Source organism: Balaenoptera borealis, assembly GCF_965194805.1.
Source record: "Balaenoptera borealis genome assembly, chromosome: 6".
Classification (NCBI taxonomy): domain Eukaryota; kingdom Metazoa; phylum Chordata; class Mammalia; order Artiodactyla; family Balaenopteridae; genus Balaenoptera; species Balaenoptera borealis.
The window spans coordinates 38,115,137-38,142,620 of record NC_138863.1 but is presented as its reverse complement, the minus strand read 5'-3'; the positions used below and the strand labels follow the sequence as shown (position 1 = coordinate 38,142,620).

Genomic DNA, 27,484 nt, shown 5'->3' with positions numbered 1-27,484 from the left:
TGACCCAGCTGGCCAACTGATGGGACTCCAGGGGGCACAGGAATGCAGGTCGCCCCCCAGGACGACATCAGCTCTTCTAGGGCTGCCTCTCTAGAGCAGTGACTTCACGTAGGGGCCCTTCACCCCCTGGAGCACAGGAAGCCTTTGTGAGGGGTTTGCAGACACAGGCTGTGTGTGGGAATCGCGATCCACATCCTCAGCTTCCAAATGTCCACCTTCCTAAAAGGCATCGGTTCAGGAGACCTGCTGCTGCTTTTTTCACACATCTCTCCTGGGGAATCTTTCTTCTCCCACGTGACAAAAGGTAGACTTACCTCTCCCCCATTCTGATTCTGACCAAGGGAACTGCCCGCAAGGTGTTAAACGTGTTGGTGCCAAAGAAAGGGCACATTCAAAATACTACAGGTCAGGAGAACTTCCTTTAAAGAACACCCGTATCATCCCAGCAGTAAGTTACGTTCTCCACAAATACTCAAACTAATTTAAAACAAGAAAGCCAGCCTCATACAGAGATTAAGAAAGGCATTTCAAACAAGAATGTCTTACTTTGCAGGTTCTGTTAATAATTTATCGAACTTTGTACTATATTGATATTTAAGTTTTGACAAATTGTTAATAATTATTATACAGATAAAATCAATTCAGAAATTTATATAATCCTTACCACCTTAGGATCATATTTTTATTGCAAAGTATCATTGGATAATCAGGGTTTTTAACGTATTACACTTGGGTAAAATTCTGTGTGAGGAAGTAAAATGGAAGTATGAATTCAAGGAGAAAAAAGAACAATGTAAAAGTTCCTTCTATTAAAGAACTGCCTGCTCAGGTATTTTTAAGTGATGATGGGACATATCAAATCACAACAGTGTTTAAATTCCATTCAATACATTTTAAACAGTGATACAACATTTTTGTTTTAAAAGTCAATATTTACATTATGCCAGGAATCACATCCTTTGTATCTTTCTAACTTTATGATGAAAACCTAAAAAATGTGCAAGGGAATACATAGTTGTAAAAATCTTTCAGAGGGGGGCTTCCCTGGTGGCGCAGTGGTTGAGAGTCTGCCTGCCAACGCAGGGGACACGGGTTCGAGCCCTGGTTTGGAAGGATCCCATATGTCATGGAGCAACTGGGTCCGTGAGCCACAACTACTGAGCCTGCGCTCCTGGAGCCTGTGCTCCGCAATGAGAGGCCGCGACAGTGAGAGGCCCGCGCACCGTGATGAAGAGCAGCCCCCGCTCGCCGCAACTGGAGAAAGCCCTCGCACAGAAACGAAGACCCAACACAGCCAAAAATAATAAATTAAAAAGAATAAAATAAAAAAAAATCTTTCAGAGGTAAAAGTTGAGGATAAAAAATGTTGTAGAGCTGTTCGTGAGCATCATTAGATGGCCCGGCTTGGCCCTCCCTTTGGTCCACCCAGGATCAATGGTGGGAATCATATTCTGCCTCCTTTGGGCCCATATAAGCTCGGTGCTTTAAACCAAGCACCCACATTAACAGTGACTTCCTGTGCAAGTCTTTATTTTATTTTATTTTATTTATTTATTTATTTTTGGCTGTGTCGGGTCTTCATTCCCACGTGTGGGCTTTCTCTAGTTGCCACGAGTGGGGGCTACTCTTTGTTGCAGGGCACAGGCTTCTCATTGCGGTGGCTTCTCTTGTTGCGGAGCACGGGCTCTAGGTGTGCGGGCTTCAGTAGTTGTGGCTCACGGGCTCAGTAGTTGTGGCTCACGGGCTCTAGAGCACAGGCTCAGTAGCTGTGGCGCACGGGCTTAGTTGCTCCGTGGCATGTGGGATCTTCCCGGACCAGGGCTTGAACCTGTGTCCCCTGCACTGGCAGGCGGATTCTTAACCACTGTGCCACCAGGGAAGTCCCTGTGCAAGTCTTTAAAGACCTGTCTCAGTTAAAGCCCATCTAAAATCTTGTAACTATAAAAAAACGATAACCGAACATTTCCTCCTGTGCTATTTCCTTGACTGGGGGTGAGGGAGGCTGATTCAGATCTGCTCATGTCATGACACAATGAGCTATCAGTCACACAATTCTTGATTATACATATTTAACAGGGAACCAAGAAAAAAACATCCACCAAAAAACTTGACAATATTTTCCACCACCAATCCTTTTACTAGGGCTATTTATATAACAAAATATTAATCATGTCCTGACCTTTCTGGCTTCATTTTAATGATTTCAGGAAGAGGAAAGAAAGTAAATATTAAGGAACTGGGAAGGATGGTGGGGAAGGAGAAAACACAGCAGCAGAAACTGGCACTGGATCATTCATTCATTCAGTTAGTAGTTACTGATAACCTACTATCAGGTTCACCAGAACCCTGCATACTAAAAAGTGGGCGTGCAAACACTTTCCCTCCTAAGTGAAGAGTAAACGAACGGCTTAGCTCCCACCTTCCCAAGCCACACACTAAACAAGGAGCTAAACATGGCTTAAAACCAGAAGTAAGAGGCTCAACCAAGAAACTCGCCCCTGCCCATGTAAGAAGGAAAATGAAAGTACTGGTTAACTACATCTGCATTTAGACACGTCTAGAGATTAAGCAGTTGTGTGACAAACATTCCCTTCAGATGGCCATTTCAGATACTTCTCAGGAAATTCGAAAAAAGAAAACAAAGCACACTGTGGAGGTATTCTGGGGGTCAGGGCGTGGGAAAGCCTTAGTATTTCAGCACTTTTCCCAGTTACAAGTGTTTTCAAACAAGGATGAAGTTCCACGGCCTTCTGTATATCACAAAGTTCTTAACCCAAAGGGGAACCATGAGGCAATATCCTTTCGGCCCTGTACACAAGGGGCCCCCTCTTCTAGACCAATTTAAAACTGGGTGATCTAGTTCTAACCTGGATAACACAGACAACATGACACTAGAACCACATAATAATTACCAGGCAGCAGACTTCAGTATTCTATCCTGGGGTGTTTATGCAGTGTTTCAAGCTGTATCCTAAATATAACTGTAGAAACGACACATGTTTTTACAAGTGCTGTTTAAGAACAGGACAGGCAAATGAAATGCACCTCAGATTGAGCCAGAGGAAAAACAAGAGCTCTAGCCCGACTGAGAGTCAGCAAGCCCAGCAACAGCCTCTGGCCTCGGTTTCTCCCTCTGAAAAATGGGGATTCTCGTGTTCGCCTCCTGTCTCCCCCGGAGGATTTATAATATTGTTCAGAAAATGTTGGAGGTCTTCAGGTACTTTAGGTACAAAGTCACTGTCAATGTTTTCTAAAGTTATACACTACAAGAATTTCTTTACAAATCTTCTTTATCAACAAGTCCCTTCAGTCTTTTTTTTTTTTTTAAAGACTTTGAGTTGAATTCCATTTGACAACTTTTTTTTTTTTTTTAATAAATTTATTTATTTATTTATTTTTAGCTGTGTTGGGTCTTTGTTTCTGTGCGAGGGCTTTCTCTAGTTGCAGTGAGCGGGGGCCACTTCTTCATCGCGGTGCGCGGGCCTCTCACTATCGCAGCCTCTCTTGTTGTGGAGCACATGCTCCAGACGCGCAGGCTCAGTAGTTGTGGCTCACGGGCCCAGTTGCTCTGCGGCATGTGGGATCTTCCCAGACCAGGGCTCGAACCCGTGTCCCCTGCATTGGCAGGCAGATTCTCAACCACTGTGCCACCAGGGAAGCCCCCCCTTCAGTCTTAATTCTTTCTCTCTGTAGGCTCAGAAGAGAAAAATGAAGCTAACTTTTAAAAGAAAGATGACATGTGTTGATTGACTGCCCTTCCGCTCCTCACTTAACCAGTTCAAGGTACCCATCTTCTCCCAAGATCAAAAGGAAGTCCCGGCCTAGGAGGAGTTTTAGAATAACTCAAATGACTCTGGAAGCTCAAGAGTGGGAGGCAAATCCTCTTTACAATTATAATGACATGAACACTGGAAACCACACACACACACACACACACACACACACATGCACACACTCACCCAAACTCATAACTCACACAGAAATTACCAGATTTAGCTTCGGAGAGAACGTCCTAGAATAAGGAGAAACATTAGATAAGCAGATACTATTGATATTTATTTCTTAATTTTATGATTTCCATGCATAATAATTAAGTGTATCTTTTAAATGTATTTAATTGTTTAAATTGGTTTTCCATAAAAATTAAAACCATTTTCATCCCCACATTAATCTGGAGACCCTACTCAAAGAAACTAAAACTAGCATTTTCAGCACACAATGGGAAATAGAAAAATCTTAAGATTTCTGTTTCACTCTCAAATATAAGCGGTAAACATAGCACAGGGAGATCAGCTTGGTGCTTTGTGACCACCTAGAGGGGTGGGATAGGGAGGGTGGGAGGGAGACGCAAGAGGGAGGAGATATGGGGATATATGTATATGTATAGCTGATTCACTTTGTTATAAAGCAGCAACTAACACACCATTGTAAAGCAATTATACTCCAATAAAGATGTTAAAAAAAAGAAGAAAAAAAATATATATATATATAAAAGTGGTAAAGCTCTCCTATCCTGTCTCAGCTCTTTGAGAGCATCAAAAGTACATTTTAACTGTTTCTGAGTCCACATCTGGAGTTTAAAAATCCAGTTTAAAAGGCAAATGATTTAAAATATAAACTTACGGCTTCCTTTTCTACAGTGATTCCTAGAGGGAGAAAAAAAAAGTCTGAGTACAAACAAAACATTGTTTTAAAGAGGATTTTTTTTTTTAATTAAAAGCATACCAAGAAAGCTAACTAAGCTTCTACTTTCTCCTGGAGAAAATAATAAAGGCAAGACTCTCCCATCTTAATCTAATTAAGTCTAGATCAAAGTTCAGTTTAGGTAATACTAAGGTTGTAAGAAGGCAGCACTCAATTTCTGAAAAGTACGGTCCCAAGTGTGTGCTCAGGTTAGAGCAGGGGATGGCAAACTTTCTGCAAAAAGCCAGATAGTAAATATCTTCAACGTTGCGGGCCATATAGGTTCTGTCACAAGGACTCCTCTCCGCTCTCAGGGCCCGAAAGCAGCCACAGACAGTACATAAACAAATGAGGGAGGCCGTGTTCTGTTTTATTTATGGACACTGAAATTTGAATGTCATATAATTTTTATGTGTGTCAAAATATTATTCTTTTGATCTCTTTCAACCATTTAAAAATGTGAAAACTATTCTTGGCTCACAGGCCATATAAACAGGCGGCGGGCTGGATCTGACCTGTGCACAGTGAGTGGTCTGCCAGCCTCTGGGTCAAAGTCATGGAACACTGGAGTGGCAGCTGGCTCACCTAAGCCAACGTCCTCATCACTTAGAGGAAACTGAGGCCCAGGGAGGTGTGATGACTCCCGGCCAATTCACAGGAGGAATGGAGCTGAGAATTAGATCTCTGGAAAGGATCATTGAAAAGGTAAGGCAGTGATGAAGAAATGTCCTTGAGTTCAACTCACACGGACGGACCGTGGGTGCTTAACACCAGATATGTCACAGGAAACTAGTCACCAGTCATAGGAGCCTTCAGTACCTGCCTGCCCACTATGTAAAACAAGTTATCATCTGCCGGCCACTGCACCGATTCTGAGGGTTCTGTATCAGCAGCAAGGACCCAAAGGATGAGCCAGATTCCCATCAGCCTGATTCGTTCCACTCTTCTGGGTACATAGCTCTGCTCATTTCTTCTGCAGCCTAAGTAACAACCTCCACTTTGGTTATTCTGATTCTAGAACTCCAAGAAATAAGGGTCAAGGTGGCTGAAGAGCAGAGATCGATGTTAAAAATTATTTCAAAGAACAGAGAGAGCAGGGATGACCAACTCAGGCTACATTCAACAGCACCTCCAACATTCACCTCAGAAAGCAATACGCTCAGCCTCCCTCCCATTCCTACTTCCTTCCTTCTTTTTTTAAAATATGTTTCTCTCCTATTTTTCTTTCTTTAATCTACTCTTTTTCTTTTTTTTGGTACCAATTCTTATTTTCATTTTCCCGTGACCCTTTTTATTTTGCCCTACACCTTCACTGGGTATAAACTCAAACTGAAATACACTTTAAAATTAATATACACACATGTATCCAATGATGTGTAACTTACCTCCTCTCTAAATAGCATTCTGTAGTTTTAAGAGAAAAAGGACTCTAAATTAAAGTGACTTTTTACACAGGATGTGTCATCTGACTTTTTTAACCACATTTTTTTCAGAGAAATTTAGGGTTTTCTATCCTGTTATGTATTCATTCAAGGCTTGAAGTTTTACAGCAATGTTTTTCAGAAATTACACCATGATTTTTTTTTTATCAAGATTGCTCTATCAACTATTTTGTTCTTACTTCCTCAAAAAGACACCATTATATACTTCTGCGAAGAGGAAATGGCATTCTTATAAGTAATTTTCAGTTCTTTTTGACAACTTAAATCAAGAATGACTGCAAATGCCTCAGAATTTTTTCAACTCACAGTTATTCTCCTATCTAAACATAAGATTCTTCAGTCAAATAAACTAAGTCAATTGATTTGTTTAAAATGAAATGAAAGAAAAATACACCTCCTAAAGTTGTAGGGGGACCAAAATGCTACAATTCAAACCTACGGATGGAAATTTCACACAAAAATAAAACAAACACACACTCTCTACCAATGTTGTTTAAGTTAGAGAGAAGGAAGACCAGATAAATGGGCATAAACTTAAAACAAAACATAATTAAAATCATATTCTTATAGAGCTGAAATTAATCCTAGAGAGCTAGTCTCTTTAATTTGACAAATGAGGAACCAACTAGAGGTTCAAAGACTATTGAGTTCCTACCATGAGCCACTTGCTGGACAAAGGCTTTTCCCACTTGATTATCACAACTTTCCCATCAAGCAAGTATTATTATACCCATTTTATAATCGAGGAAAGTTGTGTCACAGGAAGAATGACAAAGCTAGTTAGGAGAAGAGATGTGCTTATAGCCTAGATCTCCAGACATCAATTCAGTGTTCTCTTAACTATGCCACTCCCATGTAATATTTTTGGAAACTGTTCATTGAGATGCCACAATATTTTAAAACATTACGAATACAGTAATAGAGTACCCTAGAACCCTGACATAAGACTCTTTGCTAAAGAGCAGAGCTTCTCAAAACAAGATTTTTCCTTCTTGGCTGCTAAGAAATGGAGCATTAGCAACTAAATGTTACACTCGCCTCAGAGGCCCCAAGACATAATTGTACTGAGGCTCCAGGGCACCTAAAACCCTATTCACTTGGCTTCTAAATAACTTATGACACTATCATTTACTCAAGTTGCAGTTGGCCAATTCTCAAGCTTACAGTCTATTCTGAAATCTGGACTCCATTAAGAAGGATATGGAAAGATTTTCACACTTGTAGGAATAAACGAAGATATTTCAGCATGTGTAAAGCAACACTGAAATCCCTGGGGCAACGACCAACACACACTTCCTGTTCAGGTAAGAAGAGAGGGGAGGAGGCAAGGTCATTAAAATTGAGACCTTATAACTGCTTGCTGTTTTTAAAAACTACCCGGGTTAGATAGAAACAGGGTTAAAAAGTTAATATAACAAAATGACTTTTTGGCAACTCTAATAATCTGAATTCCCCTGGAAAAACCTCACCCTGAAATATTTTACAAGGACAGCCAAATCCAGGTCTTCCTTACACACACAAGATGTGATTTTTAAGGCAGACACTCAAATATCTGACTGGAGTCATGAGTACCGCTTAGACTAAGTCAATAGGTGGGTGAACCTCACAACTAATTCAGAAGCATATTTCTTCAGGCAACAGAACTAGCAGAATTGTGCGCTTTTCTGACAATCAATCAAAAAGGATTCTAAAAACTCTATTGAAGATATTCTATCACGTGAGAGTGAAGGGCTTGGAGGAGAACAAAAGGAGCAGGAAGAAGTAAAAAGAGAAACAGTTTCCAAAAAAGAGTGAGTCAACTAAAATATTTAAGTGCCCTGGGCAAATGCTAAGGTTTCATGGGTTTTTTTCTTGTTTTGTAAGATAAGGATTCTCTTTTTAAACATAATCACAATACTATATTCATACTTTAAGTCACCAAATAGCCAGTCAGTATCCAAATTTCTCCAACTGTCTCTTAGAAGTGTGTTTTTTAAGTTTGTTTGCATCAGAATCCAATTAGTCTTAATTCTCATTTAATCTATATATTTCCCCTCCATCTTTTTTTTCATGCAATTTTTTTTTTTTAAGAAATGGGATCTTGTTATTGTAGAATCCCCACAGTCTCTATTTTTTTAAGTAATTTTTTTTTAATTTAAAAAATGTGTTAGGTTAAAAACAGGCCATCTCTAGGACTACTACATTATTCCATCAATGTCCTGCACCATGAAGACCATCAGCCTCTTTCAACGAAGTCCATGCTACTCCAGGATACATGTTTGTCCACAAAATGTTGCCATGACAAGTAATATATGCAACATTCTATTCAAGCAGAGGGTGTCATGGAGACAGAAGAACCCACAGGTAACACCTTACCTTATGCTTTAGTACTTTTTGGAACAAGGTGGGGTACGTGTTAGTTTTTAAAAGTTCATGCCTAAGCAACAAATGGGAATAATGAGCTCTGTCCAGATACAAACTCATTAATTTAGGTCTCCAGGAGAGGACACGTAGTACCTATCAGAAGAACTCAAGTGAGAAAGATTTGTTAATATACAAACACCTCTCCTACCAAGTTTGCATGTTAACTATTTCTTCCTTTTGCTCTTCTGCCTTCCTAGCATGAACCCTATGCTTCAGTAAATTCACAGTCCTCAGGTTACCCGACAGGTACATGGCACGTCACTCATCTGGGATACTTTCCACTCCCATCTGCTGCCTAAATCATTCCTTTCCTCAAGGACCAGTTGGGCTCCCTCCAGCTCCCTGAAGCCTTTCTTAATAACTCTGCCCATCTCTGGACTCCTGTAGTACCTAATCAGTACCGCAAAATACAGTCTAAACCTCCGCTATAGCTGGTTTGAGAACTGTTTCATATACCGCATGTATTCAATAAAGATTTGAGGCGGGCCTTCCACATACAAGGCATTCACAGTCATCTCTAACAAGACCATGACCTCCACAGGGGAAAGGGTCTCTTGTGATGCTACACCTATGTCAGGAGGCCAGAAGCACAATGGCTAAGAATGTGCACCTTGGAGTCAAGCTTGCCCAGATGTTAACCCCAGAGTCATGTGACCCTGATTAATTACTTAATCTCTCAGTTCTCATTTTCATCATCTGTAAAATAGAATAATAGCCACTGCTTCACAGATATGTTGTTAGGATCAAATCACATAAAGCATGAGTATTATCTTGTCTTCTTATTACCGATTCTCTGTCTGGTCTCTATTTTATTGTACCTAGTCTTACCTGTTCTTATGCTTTGTGGAAAGAGGGGGAGTAGAGGACTCCAGCTGAGTCACTGCCATGGAGATGGAGTTCATTAAACACTCCTTGATTGCTTGAATACATAGAAGATCCACTTTGCCATGGGTGTGAGTGCCCCTTCCCTACATATTTAGGGTCCCTTTTCCTAGTGTCACCCTGATACTTCCCCTGTAAAGAAATGGAACTTGCTCAGAACTAAATACAATGTTAACCCATCTCCATCCCAATTTAAAAAGAGAGGAAACAACCGGAAAAAAAAAAGACCAAAAGTGATCTTTTATCTTCTGATGGGGCCAAAAATTTATTCTGAATTTTGTTTGAATGGAAACTCAATATCCCAGTGTACAGATAGAAGCTCTGTTTACAGAAGTTTTTCCAAATTGTTTTCTTTGAGCACCTTGTAAGTAAAAACATTTGAACACATACAAATATATACACATACATACATATTTATTTCATTCACTTAACAAATATTTACTGAGCATTCACTATGTGCCTTACACTGCTCTAAGTGCTGAAGATACAGAAGGAAATGAAAAAAATATATATCTTTGCCCTGTTACTTGTGGCTCTCCTACACGTAAGTTTTTATTTTAAAAAATATGTATATAATATACATATATATATATATATAAAACATATGGTATAAAGGATATGTACCATGGAGAAAAGAAAGAAACAGTGGCAAGAAGTGTGTGGAGTGGGCATTTTAACTAGAGTGGCCAGAAAAGAATTCAATGATAAGGTAATATTCAAGCAAAGGTCTGAGAGAGGTGAGGGTGGACCATGCAGATACCTGGGGGAAGAGCTTCACGGGAAGCGGGAAGCAGGAAGCTCGGGGCCTGAGGCAGGAGTGCACCTGGCACATCCACTGAATAGTGAGGAGGCCGCTGTGTTGGAGCCAAGGAGCCAGGGAGAGACTGGAAGAGACACGCTGAACAGGTGAGTGGCAGTACTGGGTGGAGAGGGCCCGGGGCACCACTCTATGATGTTAGCTACATGATCTGAGAGCCATCAGATAGCTATGTTGAATAGAGTGCAGGGGCCAAGGCTGGATGGGGAAGACCAGTCAGAAGGCCACTGCAATAATCTAAGTTGTGGTTTGGCCAAGGTGGCCAAAAGTGGAAAGTAGAGCTAAGAGGGTTTTATAGTACTAGCATATAATATACATTAAAAGTACACACAAACAAAATTTTTAAGGTATTTTTTTAAGAAATATTCTAATATTTTCTTTCTCAAAATCAATAAGGCATCCTGTTCACCCCTGGAGTAGAGGTGCCCCCTCTCCTCTTTAGGAGGCCATTGTTTAACAATAACTGGTTGGCTGATTTGTATCAGTTGACCTGAATTTCTGCCTGGCTTTCTGCTGTGACACTTGTCCTGTGCTCACTTCCTATCTTCTTCTTCATTCTGCCAGTCTTAGATACCAAAACAAGTTTCCTCCACAGACTGAGTGTATCTACACATGTTGATCTCATGCAAGAAATCCCTCCTTGTGAAAGTTTATGGTCTTTGGGTCCACTGCACCCAATATCTGGGGCCAATGGTTGGGAAACAGACTTGTTAGACCCAGATATTGTGGAGTTCAATAAAACAGGATTAAGGAGAGAACCGAGGCTGTTTGCTAAAGCAGCCCCTCTGAGGAAGGCTACAGTGGGCCCCAGCTCACCACAGCTCTCAACAGACAAACGTGGGGTCTGGGGCTTCCCTGGTGGCGCAGTGGTTGAGAATCCGCCTGCCAATGCAGGGGACACGGGTTCGAGCCCTGGTCTGGGAAGATCCCACATGCCACGGAGCAACTAGGCCCGTGAGCCACAACTACTGAGCCTGCGCGTCTAGAGCCTGTGCTCCTTAACAAGAGAGACCGCGACGGTGAGCGGCCCGCGCACTGCAATGAGTGGCCCCTGCTTGCCACAACTAGAGAGGGCCCTCGCACAGAAACGAAGACCCAACACAGCCATAAATAAATAAATAAATAAAAATTAAAAAAAAAAAAAAAGAAAGAGACACAAGAGAGTTTAGGGTTTTAAAAAAAAAAAACAAAAAACATGGGGTCTGAAAGTTTGCTCCCCTTGCCCTGCAAGATGCTCAAGGGAATCTCAAAAGGCCACACTGAGAAAAGCCCCAGGGGTTCTGTGTCCCCAAAACCAAGCTCCTGGAGACACTAGAAGATGGCATTTTGGGGGAAAGGACCCCTGACTCAGGCAGAACTGTGGGTGCTGGAGGGAAAATCAGAAGTTCATGGAAGGCAGATACTTTTTGAAACCAGATTCCAAGAGTTGAGAAGAGGTTGACATTGAAATACCTGGGGTGCTCTCTTAGAACGTTAGAATGCTGAAAGAATTTAGAGGACTCTCCACCCACCCACTCCCATTTCACAAAGAAACTAAGGCCAGGACCTGCCTGAAGCTATATAACTATTAGAAAAAGAACCATGAGTAGAATCCAGATCTTCGGATTCCCAATCAAGTGTTATTTTAAAAATAAGTGAAAGCAAAACTAAAGCAATTTAACATGGAAGTCTTTAGAAACAGGTTAGAACTGTGATTAAATGTTGCGTGTCTAGGCCTCAGATGTTTCTGCACACCTTTAATTTTAGAAGTTGGTTGGGGTCGGGGTGGGGGGCTCCCTTGGGGCAAAATGGTCTCCTGGCATTGAAGATACCTTAGAAAGTTACATGGGTGTGCTTATGACTCATGAGGGTGTGTTTGAGGGGATGAGAGACAAATGAAAACCAAGAAATACAAGCAAACATTGGCTTAGTAAAGCCTGAAATGGCCCAAAGATGGACTACATGCTTCTTTTCTTTGCTTGGCCCAATTAATGAGTACTAGACAAATTTTCAGTTTTCAAAAGGAGAGACAAGTGAAAGGATCCTTAAAAGTTATGAATATCATCATAAAAAATTAGAGTCATGAATCATTCATTTCAACCTCTTGGGCGACCAACTCTTTCAGAAGCATCAACATCGATAAGAGAAAATACCTGCTCTCCTAACTTTCCGACGGCAGAGCAGAGGCCAAAGATGATGTTGGCAAAAGGGTACTAAAGGAATAATCAATAAAATGGATAATCTATAAAATGAAGAATCTTAGATAATCTTGGATTATCTATAAAATGAAAGCGGGAGACAGGGCAGGAATCAGTTCCTGAATTACTGACGTCGGTTGAAACTCACTTCTGGAGCCAGAAATTAACTGTTTGACTTCGTTACCTGGGGAGCTCAGTTAGAGCTCATCTGCAAACACACCCTCCTCAGCCACTACACCCGTGCAGGAGTGAGTCACAGAGGGAGAGGGTAGAGCCCAGGCACTGGAAAGGCGCCCCGTCCAACCTCTTCATTTTACAAAGAGGAGCCTGAGGCCCACAGAGGGTAATCTGACTGGCCAAGGGTTGGCTAAGGCACAATATATGCTACCTCTCCTTTATCTTATACCCACAGCAAACACTGATTATCAGTCATCACATTCTCCCCCATCTCTGGCTGCAAGAGCCACAGTGCTTCTGACATATTGCTCCTGCAGCCCCTGACCAACTGGTCAGAGCTGATGTGTGAGAAAGAAGCCAATTTCCAACTCGGGCCTTGCATAAGGTCATAAAACAGTCTTTATCATACCAGCTCCAGTGTAAATCTGACTGGAAAGAGAGTGACTAGTCTACTAGCCAAACTAGTTCACTATTATTGTCACTTCAATACTGAAGTGAGCAAACGTAGTTTATGTGGTGTGACCTTGTGTCCAGGTTTACCTGGGACAGTCCTGACTCACACCTGTTTCCTCAACGTGAGATTTAATGTTACCCACTATCATCCTCAAAGGTGTCCCAGTTTGGATGAACATGATATGGTCATCCAAATTCTATGTAACTCCTAATCACCTACAAACACTTATAAATGTTTATTTGTTTTTTGAGTACACAGTGTGTCAGGAAAAGAACCACTGACCCAGTCACCAGTAGTTTTGCAAGACACTTTCAAATAATACTAAACCCAAATAATCTTTGAAAGGGCCTCAGGGACCACTACTCTCACCAACCTCTTTTATATACTGAGCTTCAATACAGCATTTTCCTTGGAAAAAAACCAAAAAGGAGAGCCATAGCTTATGCAATTTTGGAAACCACAGGATTATCAGATCTCTGTAGCCCCTGCCTATTTTTAAAGTATTTCATGTTATAGTTTCGTCTATAAAAATTCACATTGGACTTCCCTGGTGGCGCAGTGGTTAAGAATCCGCCTGCCAATTCAGGGGACACGGGTTCGAGCCCTGGTCCAGGAAGATCCCACATGCCACGGAGCAACTAAGCCCGTGTGCCACAACCACTGAGCCTGCGCTCTAGAGCCCGCGAGCCACAACTGCTGAGCCCGAGTGCCACAACTACTGAAGCCCATGCACCTAGAGCCCATGTTACTGCAAAGAGAAGTCACCACAATGAGAAGCCTGCACACTGCAACAAAGAGAAGCCACCGCAATGAGAACCCTGCGCACTGCAATGAAGAGTAGCCCCCGCACGCCGCAACTAGAGAAAGCCCGCGCGCAACAAAGACCCAATGCAGCCAAAAGTAAATTTAAATAAATAAATAACTGCTTGTAACACAACACTGTAAATCAACTATACTGCAATAAAAATATTTTTAAAAATTCACATTATATTGTTGAAATAGAAATCTTCTTAAAGAATGTTTCAGGCCTATTTCTGGCACAAACAAGTGTGCCTTTTTGAGTTTATATTTACCCCCTGTTTAGAAGAAAAGAAGTAAAAATTGAAACCTTAAAAAAAATTTTTCAATCAATCCAGGGCTAGACCTTGTGTACCACTGCTGGATTTACACTAAAGCAGCCAGTTGTTTATTGAGAGGCATAAATTCAGTTTATTTAGAAAACCCATTGGTCTAGACATCATAGGTATCACCTTGATGCTCAAGAGAAAAATACCAATATCATCATGTGGAATGTTTAAAATTCTTACCTGGCTACCTAGACAGAAGCTAGAAGGAAATATATCAAGCTGTCAAGAGTAGCTCTCTCTGAGTATAGAGACTTCAGATGGTTTTAACTGTTTTTGCTTATCTAGCTTTCTGATTTTTCTACAATGACCACAGTTTATTTGTTAATGACCAAGAAAAAAATCACCAAGCTACCAACCGACACACCATTCTCCAGGGTAGGGAGGTGAAAGGCAAATGGCACCAGGCACCAGTCTGGCAGGAGCAGAGGCCTCAGAGCAGCTCCTGACTCTGCCAGACCTGGTTCTGGCCCCCGAGCCAGGAGAAATGCGGGAGCGTGGCTCACCCGAAGCCTTCCCGGTAAATAAGAGCAGGCATCTGTGAGTCCTACGGTGCACTGCCCTTTCAACTATCATAAGTATAGCTTTGTGGTTAGAGCATCAGACTGCCAGGGTAGGACACTGCACTCCATCACTTACTGGGTCTGTGACCTCGAACAAGTCAATTAGCCTCTTTATTCCTGTTTTCTCATCTGTCAAGTAAGAATCACACAACCACCTACCTCCTAGCATGGCTGTGAGGATTAAGACAGATGATTCACGGCAACGGCCCAGCATACAATAAGATCACAATTATGTAAGCCATTATGAGGTCTCTGCCATGAAACACCAGTCCTCAAGTGCCCTCCCCAAACCACATGACTGCATCCCAAAACAACTAGAGAAGGGTCCAAAGAATAAAGTCTTTATTTTCCCTTCTTCTCTGCTGAAGTCAGAACTGGACACAGAGTCTGCTGTAAGCCCAGTGCTGCCGGGAGCCCTGGAAGGACAAGGGCAGCCCAGTAAAATATGTAACGTGTCCCAAGACCCCACACTATGGGCTAGAAATGCTTCCTTCAAAGTTACAGGATTTCTAGTTTCTTGCCACTGCCACGGCTGCCAGCCACTGCCTTTGGCAAGGAGGTGGGTGACTCAAGTGTGAGCTATAGGACTTGGCAAGAGGACACCAAACCAAAAGGCCTCCAGGCAGGAAGCTCCAAAAAGGGCCCCCTGCAGAAAGAGTTTGTCTAGGGGCAGCCCTCAAGATGGAGATGGCATTCTGCTGTCACTGGCAAATTCAGGAAGAATAGTGAATATTTCAAAGGTCCAATAGCACTTACCATTCTGCTTCAGAACTTTGAAAAACTTTTTTTGGGGGGCCAGGCTAAAGATATGGCCACACTCTTAAAATCACTGCAGTGCCTTCACTATATGACATAAAGAATGCCCCCCGCAGCCCTGCAAAGTTCAATATCAAATCAAATTGCAAAGAATTTCACGTCTATCTTGGAACAAAATGTATTACATCTGGATGCAATGAAATTTTCTTTCCCAAACTTAAAATTACCTCACTTTACCAAAGGTATAAATAAACCTCCCAACGTCCATCTATGAGGAAATAATTACATTATTATGTTAATTACATAGGTGAGTGTGTGCTGTGCTGTATAGGGTGATCAACTTGACCTGATTTGCCTAGAATGTCCTGGTTTTAGCACCAAAAGTCCCACGTCCTCGAAAACCCCTCCGTCCTTGGCAAACCAGGAAGACTGGTCCCCCTAACGCTGCAAGAAAACTGATGTGTGTTTTGTGAAGGGGAAAACAGAAGAGACAGTTAAAATGCAGAAGTACTCAACGCGAAGTTTGTTTGCAGCAATAGCTCCCAGTTCCTTTTCATTGTAAAAAAGAAAAAAAAAAAAAAAAAAACACACCACACTTGCCTCTCCCTTCCCTCTTTCTTTTTACTCTCCCAAAACAGAGTTAGGAAAAGGCATTTTACTCCTCTTGCATGATGGAGATGTCAGCACAGGACTGACTGTTGAGGTGGTGACTGTCATCGCCAGCAAGCTCCTGCCCCCAGCTCCAGTGGGACAGGAAACGTCACCTTCTTTCATGTACACGTGAAACTCATGTGATGTTACAAATCAACATTACCTCACTTTAAAAAAATAACAAAATAAAACTCAAAAAAACAAACAAAAACCAAAATAATAAAACAAAGAAACAAGACAACTAGTGATTCAGGTTATCAACAGCAAGAATGTGTCCTCAAACTAAAAATCCAAGAACCCTCGCAAAAATAAGCTCCACCTTGCAAATAGGGTGTTAAACAGATGAGAGGGAATTAACAAGTGATTGCTTTACAAACAGCTGAGTGGAGACGTAGGCACTCTTCTACAAACTCTAAGGCCCGGATTCAAAGCAGGTGGCTCCCTACCCATAATGGTGAAGCAAAGTTCCTGCAACAGGAGTTTAAGCAAAGGGGTTTTAAGCCTCTGGTAAGGTTAAGAACCAGCTTCTAAGAATTTAGTTTCAAACTGAAAGGTAGGACTATATAAGGCAAGAAAGACCACACACTTCCTGGACCTAAAGCCTCACAGAAACCATCACTGTTCACCACTCCACCCCACCCAGTCTACCTCCTCACCCAACCTCCCTCCGGTTTTGCCCCAAGATAGGCTGGCAATTTTTAGATGCTCTTGAATCTTAGAACTCCTTAGTTTCCCTTTACGCATCAGTAAATGGAACCAAATGAAGGTTATACAACTCTTTCTTTCCCCCCCACAGTTTGTTGGGGGAAGGGTTGGGATGTATTCAGAAACACTTTAAAAGAGACACGACCTTTGAAAGTCCTACTCTGATAAGTCCTGGAGAATAACTTCCTTTCTTTCTAAGACCAAGTACACTTTTCACTAGTGTTGATCTGATTTGGGAGAGGATGCCTTTCTTGTCAGCCTTTCAACACATCCAATGACAAGATGGAGGGAGGTGCCTTAACCCCTAGAAGAAAGCACAAGAACCTGGGAGGCAGGAGCCAGGAGTGCATCTCTACCCTACAAGTCAACAGCTGGCTCCTTGAGGAAGACATGCTTCCCTTCTCTATACCTCAGTTTCTTCATTTAAAAAATCAGGGATCTGGGTGAAGATCATCTTTGGCATTCCTTCCAGCTCTAAAATTCTATGTGAAATTCTTCTGTGTATGTGAAAATGACAACGCCTATTAGAAGCATTTTTTGTACTTTGAAGATGAAGATTTAGGCATTAACAGAGAAATATAGTAACTTGCACTGGCAAAGATAACAAGACCAAGGCAGACTAAACTTGGAAGATTTAAAACAAGCAAATGTCTAACAGTTGTCAAGTATGTGACCAAAAGGTTGAGGGGAAGCCTAAACTAGTATCAACTTACAAGCACTCTTCAATGCTCTGGAACCAATGCGAACAAGTAGATTCAGCACGATTACCAGCTGCTCCCCCTGCTAAATTTAACGATAACGTGAATTTTAATTCAGTGATCCCTCCCCCACACAAAAAAGAAAATTTTAAAAGCCTGAAAATACTTATGGAAAGCAAAGCAAAACTTTGAATCTAAAGGCAGGAGAAAAATTATCGTGGTGACTGACTGCATTTAAGTCGCAGGAAGTTCTGGCTGGATACTGAGGACAGCGAGGCACGAGGCGCAACCCACTGGATAAGTATGAGATGTTTAACACCAAGGACTGGCATGTTTGACCGTGTGTGTCAAAGTCAAGACTGCCTTGCCGCCTACCAGGACCGCAAAACAATGTTCATTTCACTATCCATGAATAAATGGCAGAAGAAAAAAAAAGCAAGCTGTTTCCTTTTTTCGTAGGACGAGCTGCAGAGTTTTGTCATGCAACTTGGTTGGGCGCCTGTGAGTGTCAATGCCCTCAGAGCAGCGGAGTCCGCAAAAGTAGGGTGTTTCCATTGCACAGACCTGCAGTGAGGACTGTCAACCGAGCCAGCAAATACCCACACCTTTCCGAGCAAAGGACTCCAGAGCTACCCTGTGTGGTAGCCCACCGTCTGCGAGTGGAGCCCCGGGCCGGACTTCACTCCTCTTGGGAGAGCCGCGCCAGGGGCCCCCGTCGCGCACCACGCACACACAGCCTCTGGGCTACTAAAGAGGAAGTCAGGATGTCATGTCAAAAGGGTAAAGACAGCCCGACCACACGAGAGCCGCGGTATGGGCCGGTCTCCGGCTTGGCTGGGGGTCTCTTGGCTTGTCCCAGGCTGCCACCCCTTCTCCCTCTCCATCCACGGTCCTCCTCCCGGCGGCGCGGACCAGCCTCCCCTCGGCCCACCCGGGCTGGCGGAGCCCACGCTGCGCAGCGCCACAGGAGCCGGAGGAGCACCTCGAGCCTCCCCTCCCCCTGCCCAGCCCGGGCCCGCGGACAACGCACTGCCGCGCACCCCCGCACGCCAGCGGGAGCCCCGCCGCCCCTTCCCCAGCCCCCGGGGCGCCCCGGCCGCCGAGCCGAGCGCGCAGTTCCGACGGCCCAGGGCGGGGACCGAGCCGGGGAGGAGAGCTGCAGCCGCCGGCTTTCGGAGCAGCCGGCGGCCGCAGACACTCCTCCTCTTCGCCGCGAGTAAACAGCTCGCTGGCACGCTCCGCGCCGCGCCCCCATCCCCCCGCCGGGGCTCCGCGCCGCCCCGCGCCCGCGCGTCCCGCGCGCCGGCGCCGCCGCCCCCTACCTGGTCGGTGAGTTTGAGCACTGCCATTCTTCCGCTCCTTGGCGCGCACACACATACAGGTCCCCGGTCCGCAGATGTCACGCCAGGAGCCGGGGAAGCGGAAGGGACTGCCAGGGGAAAGGAAAAAAATCTGGCTCCCGAATTTGACAGCCCTCCCCCTGCTCCTCCTCCGCCGCCTCCTCCTCCTCCCGCCGAGAGGCTGACACTGGCTAGTAGGGTTTGCAGCCGAGCCCGCCCGCCTTTATACAGGAAGTACCGGCTGCTGCCAGCCGGGCCGCCACTGACATCACCGCGCGCTGCCTCGCTCGCCGCCTCGACGCCTGGGCCGACGCTGCCTCCTGCCGCCCGCGGCCGCGCCTAGCAGCCCGCGGCCTTCGGCGCCCGCCCGCGCGCGCCCCCGCCCCCGGCGCGCCGCCGTGGTGCCGGACTGCTGCCTGCTTCCGCACCTGCACTCTGCGCAGGGGCGAGGGGGACCGGGGCCCGCGGCCGCCCCCCGCTGCCCCCACCCAGGGCGTGCACGGTTAGAGGCCCCTCTCCCGGGGGGCTGATCGTGACCCCCCGCCCTTGCCCTGTCTCCCACAAACACAACCTGACGGGCAAGCCCTGTGGACACACCCCGAGGGGCAAGAAAGGCTGCACTCACACGCAGCCAACTTCAACCCTGGAGGTTGGATCACACGCCTTCCCCTAAACCTCTCCCCCTAATCCGGAATCAGACTGCCCAGCACTTCAATTTATCCCACCTGGGCCACGGGCCACTATGCTGATGCTCTCTGTGTAATACGGGGGGGCCCCGACGCTAATTCTTTAGCGAGTGTTTGTTAAACATTTGGAGGTTGGGGACAAGGGCTCTGGCCCTTGCATCTTGTTCTCCAGCTACCTCCCTGCTGGACACGCGCAGAACCCCATCGTTAAATTCAAACACTGGGTTTTGATTTGGGGAGGAAGGAGGTGGAGCGGATTACCAGAGAAGAAAAGAGGTCTTAAATTACCGCATTAATTGGGCTTTTGAGGATTTCCACCGGTTCTGACTCATTCATTTCTACAAAATCCAGTTAACCATGCTCTTCAACAGATAGAAGACCCAGCTGTCAAACAGCATGGGATATACACACACAACGGTAATAGTCCTAATCAGAGTAAAGTGTTAATACTTGTGGAATCTGAAGCAAACGCTTCTTCATTCAACAACCATGTACTGAGTGCCGACTTTGTACCAGATACTGGCTAGGCACAGTATGTAAAGGGGAGCATAAACATCCAAGATACCTAGTCTTAGGAGGTCTCTGACATAAATAGTCATCACTAATGCATGTAATTACAGAATGAGATAAGGGATCACAGGGGGAAAAAAATACTTGTGAAGGAATCCATGACAGAGGACTCAGGCCAGACTGGTAGGTGAGGATGGGCTTCCCTGAGAAAGTGACAAGAGTTGAGATTCTTCAGGAGAAAGGGTTAAGTGGGCAAGTGTATGGGGTGATGCTCCCAGGCAGCCCCACGTGCCCCTGGCATGCCATGGAACAAACCTACAGCTGAACAGCAAACCAGAACCACAGTATCTGCCCTTCATTCACAAACCAAATGCGGACTCTTCCTCCCCACTTTCAGAGCCTCCCCAAAGAGTCTATGTGAGAAAGGAGAGGAGGGGTGGGAGCTTTTGCTTAGTATCCTCCCATTTATTATCTAGCCATGGGCTTGGGATTCAGTCACACAGGCAAGGGGAACCAAGAAAGCACTCTCCTGGCTTCCACCCCACTATCCTCAGTGACTCACAGAGACAAGAAAAATTTCACTCCAAGGCCTCCCTCAAACACAAAATAGTTTGCTTTTGTTGCATCTATGAAGCAGTTCTTCAGTGCTGTTGTTGGTATGTCTATTTATTAATATCATCCTGCATGGCTTTGTAAATAACTGAACAGGACACTGACTTCTCTACCTAAATATAGCTGTCTTTCAGAAGAGTGATAAGATATGATTTGATTTGGCAGATGTACTCAAGATCCACTTTGCTTCATCATGGGCATGCCTGGTTTGAAAGGAGGAGCAAGCAGTTCTCAACCCTTTCAGACCCATCATCCCCTTTTATAACTAGTATTTTTACACTCATTACTATGAAACGAAATTCATAGATAATATTACCTACCTATGCAAATTTCCCTCCAAATCAATATAATGTCCTAATTGTACAATAAAGGAAAAATAAAAGGGAAGCAATTTATAATTAATGTGTATTTCAATAAATAAATGCTATAGCACAACTCTATCGGAAGACAAATAGTAAGATGCTTGCACCTGTATGTAGAACCATTGTGAATGAGAGAACTACAAATGCAATCCAATTTGAATGTTTTATTAGCAACTCACATATCAACATTGGTGTTGTCATTGGTGACATGATTTTGTGAAAGGTTGAATAGTTCCTGGTCAAGTTCCAAACAAAATAAAGAGAGGAAGATTAAACTAAATTTATTGATATGGGTGCATTTACCAGAAAGTCTGGATTTAATGTGTGAGCTCATGAATTGAAAGTGACTCCAACAGTTTGCTTCATTGGTTAAAAAAACTCAGACTCAGTGGTGGTCTATATTTGATGAGATGGAGATGACAGAATGTCCCTGGTACAATGTAGAGAAAAAAAATCCAAAGGTTTATGGAGACGGGAATGTTGGAGTGATTTTATCATTCATACTGTATACCCATCCCCAAACTACAAACCTCTACAGTAAGGCATTGAAAAATACATTAGTGGGACTTCCCTGGTGGTGCAGTGGCTAAGAATCCGCCTGCCAATACAGGGGACACAGGTTCGAGCCCTGGTCTGGGAAGATCCCACATGCCACGGAGTAACTAAGCCCGTGCGCCACAACTGTTGAGCCTACACGCTAGAGCCCGCGAGCTACAATTACTGAGCCCACGTGCCACAACTACTGAAGCCCGCGTGCCTAGAGCCTGTGATCCGCAACAAGAGAAGCCACCGCAATGAGAAGCCCGCGCACCGCAACGAAGGGTAGCCGCCGCTCGCCACAACTAGAGAAAGCCCGCGTGCAGCAATGAAGACCCAATGCAGCCAAAAATAAATAAATAAAAAATTTTTTTTAAAAGAAAAATACATTAGTAAGGGGAGCGCCAGAAGAGCTCTGTGGTAACTGGATATGATGGTGGGAGATGCTTCCATTGAGACGACTCCCTGATTTCTGCGAGAGTGGGATCCTGGGATGTCAAAGGCCAAGTGGCAGCACTTAACTGGCAGGGACCAGGCAGACACTTACTATACTGGGTAGCAGGGACAAAGTGGTACTCAAAGGTCTTGACCTACAGGGATATTTGGTAATGCCCTAGGTGGCCACAGGAATGAAATATATGGAGAGACTTCTGAAATATTCTTTGATCTCTTTAACAAGCAAAACTCTAGGTCTGCTGCCTGAAACCTGACTTGAGCCATCAAATGAAATCCTTCTTCTCATCCAGTTTCCATACCTCAGCCAGTTCACAGACACAGAGACCTTGATTGAAAGGGTAGCTGGTCCCCTTGAAGAAGAATCTTGCAGCATTGCCATAAATATATACTACAAATCTTCATCCAAGCCTTCCCCAGGGGAACCTGATGCCATTTATTAGGGTGACCATACACTGGGAAAAAGGAAATACCCATATATTTCAAGGATTATTTGATACTGTTTCTGAATTAATGTTAATTCCTGAGGATCCAAAAATATCACTGGGTCCACCAATCAAAGTGCAGCCTTATGGTAGTCAGATGGTAAATGGAGGTTTCACCCAAGTATATATCACCATGGATCCAGTAGGTTTGCAGATCCACCCTGTGGTTATTGCCCTACTTCTTGAATATATAATTAGAATTGACATGCTCAATTACTGGCAGAATCACCACATTATTTCTCTGACCTACAAAGTGAAGGCTATTGTAGTAGGAAGGGCCAAGTGAAAGCCTCTGGAAATTTCCTCTTGCTACCAGAATAGAAAACCAAAAGCAATACCATATCCCTGGAGAGATATAGAAATTAGGACCACCATAAAAGATGTGGATGATGCAAAAGTGGTGATACTATCACTTCCCACTTTTAACGCACCTGTTTGGCCTATCCAGAGGCAGGTGGATTTTAGAGAATAATTTTGAATTGTTATGAACTTAATCAGATGGTAATGCCAGTTGCAACTGCAATTCTATATGTGCTATCTTCATCTATTCCAATTTGCACTAAAGCTGTTTTCTTTTATGTGGCGAGGCCAGCAGCATACCTTTATAGTCTTGTCTGTGGGATATAAACTCCTTTGCTCTCTGTCATAATCTAGTCTGCAGAGATCTCAATCACTATGTTAGATTCGTCAAGCTGATTGGACCTAATAAACAGGAAGTAACAAATACTTTAGACTTTTTTTTTTTTTTGGCCATGCACGCGACATGCAGGATCTCAGTGCCCCGTCCAGGAATGGAAACTGTGCCCCCTGCAGTGGCAGTGCAGAGTCTTAACCACTGGACTGCCAGGGAAGTCTTAAAATTCACCATCTTAGTGAAGTTTCTGGAGATCCAAGTGATCTGAAAGATATCAAGATATCCCTCCAAGATGAAAAACAAGTTGCTGCACCTTGTACCACCTACCACTAAAAATGAGACACAATACTTGTTGGGCCTCTTTGGATTTTGGAAGAAATATATACTGCATTTGAGTGTGGTGCTCTGACCCATCTACCCAGTAACTCATAAGGCTGGCATTTTTTTATCAGGAGTAAAGAAAAAGAAGACTCTGTAGCAGGACCTTATGATCCAGAGGAATCCCATGATACTTGAAGTGTCTGTGGCAAATATATACATATACATCTGCCTCTGGCAAACTCTAATAGAAGATCCACAATGCAGCTTTCTTTAGTTTCACAGCAAAGCCATGCCCTCTTCTGCAGATAACAATTCTCCATTTGAGAAACTGTACCTAGCTTGCTACTGAATTTGAATGACTGGCCATGAGACATCAAGTGACTATGCAACCTCAGCTGCCCGTTATGAACTGGATGTTATCTGACCCATCAGCCCATGAGGTTGGGCATGCACAAGAGCAATCCCTCATCAAATGGAAGTGGTATGTAAGAGACAGCTTGAGCAGGTCCAGAAAGCACAAGTTGCCTTAGCCAGTGACTTAGATTCCTTTGATTCTTACTCCTGGTATATTGCCTCCTCATCTTCAATCAGTTAACTGGTTTACATACAGTTCTCCTCAATATACTGGCACAAGCTGGAAGTGGTCTGTTCTAGCATTAGAACTCCCACGAGGAATGCCCCTGTTGGTAGTACTGAGGGGAAATTCTCTCAGCACAAAGAATGTCCTGCAGTACATTGGGTATCTACTTTGTCTGGATTGAGAGATGGCCAGAGGTATAGACCTACACTCATTCATGGGCAATAGCTGATGGTTTTCCTGAATGGTCAATAACTTGGAAAGAAAAGATTGGGAGATTGATGACAAGGACGTCTAGGGAAGAGGTATGTGGATGCACTTCTCAGAGTGGGCACAAAGTGTGAGGATATTTGTGTACACCAAAGGGCATCCACTCAGAGAAGGCTTTCAAAATCAGGGGGATGACACATTTGATGGAGTTGGCTTCTTTTTCCACCTACTGCAGTGCTTGCACAAAGTAGCTATGGAGTCAGGAGCAAAGGATATGCATGGGCTCGAGAACATGGGCTTCCCCACAGTAAGGTTCATATCTACCAACATCAGAGATCACCCGTTGAGTTCCAATATGGCACTATTTCCAGGAGAAAATAGCCAGTCACCTAGTAACAGATTGATTGATTATACTGGACCCCTTCCATCATGGAAGGGACAGCTATTTGTCTTACTGGAATAAACACAAATTTTGGATATGGATTTGCTTTCTATGCCCAGAATGTTTCTGATATTACCAACCATGAACTCATTATACCTCACTCACTGTTATGATATTCTACATATTACTTCTTTCCAGGGAACTCATTTCATAGCAAAAGAAATGCAGCAATGGACTCGTGCAAATGGAATTTGGGGGGGGGGGTGCCACACTGCACGGCTTATGGGATCTTAGTTCCCTGACCAGGGATTGAACCTGGGTCCTCAGCAGTGAAAGTGCAGAGTCCTAACAACTGGACCACCAGGGAATTCCCTGGAATTTGCTAGTCTTATCATATGCCCCACTAGCCAGATGCTCCTGGAAGGATAATGGAATAGCCTACTGAGTTCTGGTGCCAGTTAGGAAATAACATGTTAAAAATTGAAGTTCCCTCGTATAGGATGCAGTATATGCTTTGAGTCAGTGCCAATATATAGTACTGTTTCTTTCAAAATACACAAGTTGAAGAATCAAGGGGTGGGGAAAGTGAAAGTGGTTCCTCTCATCATTATACCCAATAATCCACTCACACAATTTCTGTTTCCAGTTCCTGTAACTTTGAGCCCTGCTGGTTTGGAGATTTTACTTCCCAACAGAGGAATATTTCCACCAGGGATCACAACTATGGTTCCATTGAGGTTGAGGTTGAGATGGTACCTGGGCACTTTGGGCTCCTCATACTATAGAGAAAAAGCAGGTGAGGAAGGGGTTGCTGTCCTGGCTGGGGTGGTTGGTTCCAATTGCCAAGAGGAAATTGGCTTGCTGCTTCACAGTGGGGACAGGGGAGACTATGGGGACAAAAGGATTGTCTTCTTGATTTTCTGTGATACCTCTTAGCTCTTCCGTGTCCTATAGTAAAAGTTAATGGAAAGCTACTATAATTTTTTTTAAAGGAGTTTAAAAGTAGATTCAGACCCTTCAGGAATGAAGGTATGAGTCTTGCACACTTTTAGTCCTGGTAACTAAACTTTTCCCTTTGTTCCCCAGCCCAGTTCATGATGCTGCTTCCCTCTTTGCTTTTTCAGTCCTCCAACACCTGTTTCAGCAATTCTCCATATTAAATTATTTCTGTGGTTTGTTTTCCCGACTAGATCCTGTCTGCTACAACAACAGAGGTGTATCCCTGAAATAAGAAAAATCACAGAATATTAAAACCATATAAAACAAAACAAAAACATTATGTTTATATGTAAAATGGGTTAAGCTCTAGGCTAAGATAATTACAAACAGATTTTTTCACCTACATGAATATTCAGTGGGACATTTGAAATTCGACATTGCGTGACACCTAGTATCTCTGATCCCCACCCAATAAATGCTTGGAACTTCCCTACTCTTTGTGACAACCAAATACACTCCCTCAAATTTCAAAAATAATCCCTAAGAGGCAACCCTCCGATCTACTGTACTGCAGTGATCACTACCTATGATTTTAATAAATCCACCCAACTTACTATGTCACATTTCACCGTGGTTGTTTTCTTTACTTGATTTATGCTTTTTTTTTTTTTTTGGCCACACCACGTGGCATGTGGGATCTTAGTTCCCTGACCAGGGATCGAACCTGTGCTCCCTGCCGTGGAAGCACAGAGTCTTAACCACGGGACCGCCAGGGAAGTCCCCTGACTTATGCATCTTAAACTTGGATAAATATAAATACACACATAAATATATGCTTGCCTATATACCCATGTATGTCTATATGAACATATATGCCTGTGAATATACAAAACATATGAATGTATAATGTATGTCACTGTAGTGGACGCTGTGGTGTGCCACCCAGTTCCTACCTCCAGGACCAAAGCCCTCGTTCCCCCAACTCCTGAGAATGTTGCCTGCTGACAGCCTGCATTTGTCTTCCCCAAAAGAACTGGCCTCAGCCAAGAGCAATCAACATTGATCAAGAGCAATCGAGATTACAACACCTCCCTGTAGGTATTCCTATCCAGTGAGTGGAAGGGAACAGAGGCCCAGCCCCCTAAACTCAACTGGGGACATTTTAGCCCCAGAGCTCCCCTAGGATCATCTGAGGCCTGTGCTGCAACTTCATAGCAGATGAGCTTCTCCCTCATTCCCCACAGGTGGTGACCCTAAAAACCAATAAATCCCAGCATGCCAATCTCCACCTCAGAGACTGTTCCTGAGAAACCCAACCCAATGTAATCATCTATTTTGACTTTACGCTGGTGGTTTAGATAGTTGATCCCCTGTTTGTAAAAAAATCAGAGCCACCCTCGCAGCCTAGGTGAAAGCCACAAGCAGAGCTGTGTAAATGTCTGCTGAATGAGGATAAATTTTGAATGAGGTTACCTCACTATGTCCGTGTGGAGACTTTTCAGTTTTGAAGCTGGTGTGGCCTTTGATGGAACAGTTAAGCTACAGGAGGTTCAAGGGTATCAGGGCTACAGGGGATCCTCACAAAGCAGAACCCAGGGCCTTGCAGTCGAGGCTAAGGAGATTAGAAAGTTTTGTCAGTGCATTTTTATAAATTTTCATTTATAAGCACTATTTATTTCTGCACACACCATGCTTCCTGGATTCTAAACAGCCATGGGGTTTATGTTTGTACCAATGGTTTAATAGCACTTTTTCAGGGAGGAGAAGATGAAATATTTCCACCCCATTAAATGATCCATATTAACGAGTCAACACATATAAAGCACTTAGTACCTTGTACAAAGTCAGTGCAAGATGAATGCTAGCTGTTATATCTATTGTTGTAAAATATGAAAAGATGACAT

The 27,484-nt window shown here is 43.7% G+C and overlaps 1 protein-coding gene and 1 long non-coding RNA gene across 3 annotated transcripts in view; one reads left to right on the top strand and one right to left on the bottom strand.

Moving 5' to 3' along the window:
* ANKRD44 (ankyrin repeat domain 44) overlaps positions 1 to 19,171 on the bottom strand; it is a 323,453-nt gene extending 304,282 nt beyond the window's left edge. For both annotated transcript variants that reach the window (XM_082397319.1, XM_082397320.1), the window contains exons 1-2: positions 19,111 to 19,171; positions 18,855 to 18,961 (exon numbers count right to left, since the gene is read on the bottom strand). In XM_082397319.1, coding sequence (XP_082253445.1) covers positions 18,855 to 18,961; positions 19,111 to 19,141 — 138 coding nt within the window. In that variant the 5' untranslated portion in view covers positions 19,142 to 19,171. The remainder of the gene's footprint in view (positions 1 to 18,854; positions 18,962 to 19,110) is intronic.
* Positions 1 to 27,484, top strand: part of LOC309631279 — a 357,852-nt gene that overhangs the window by 310,522 nt on the left and 19,846 nt on the right. The gene's annotated exons all lie outside the window — the stretch shown is intronic.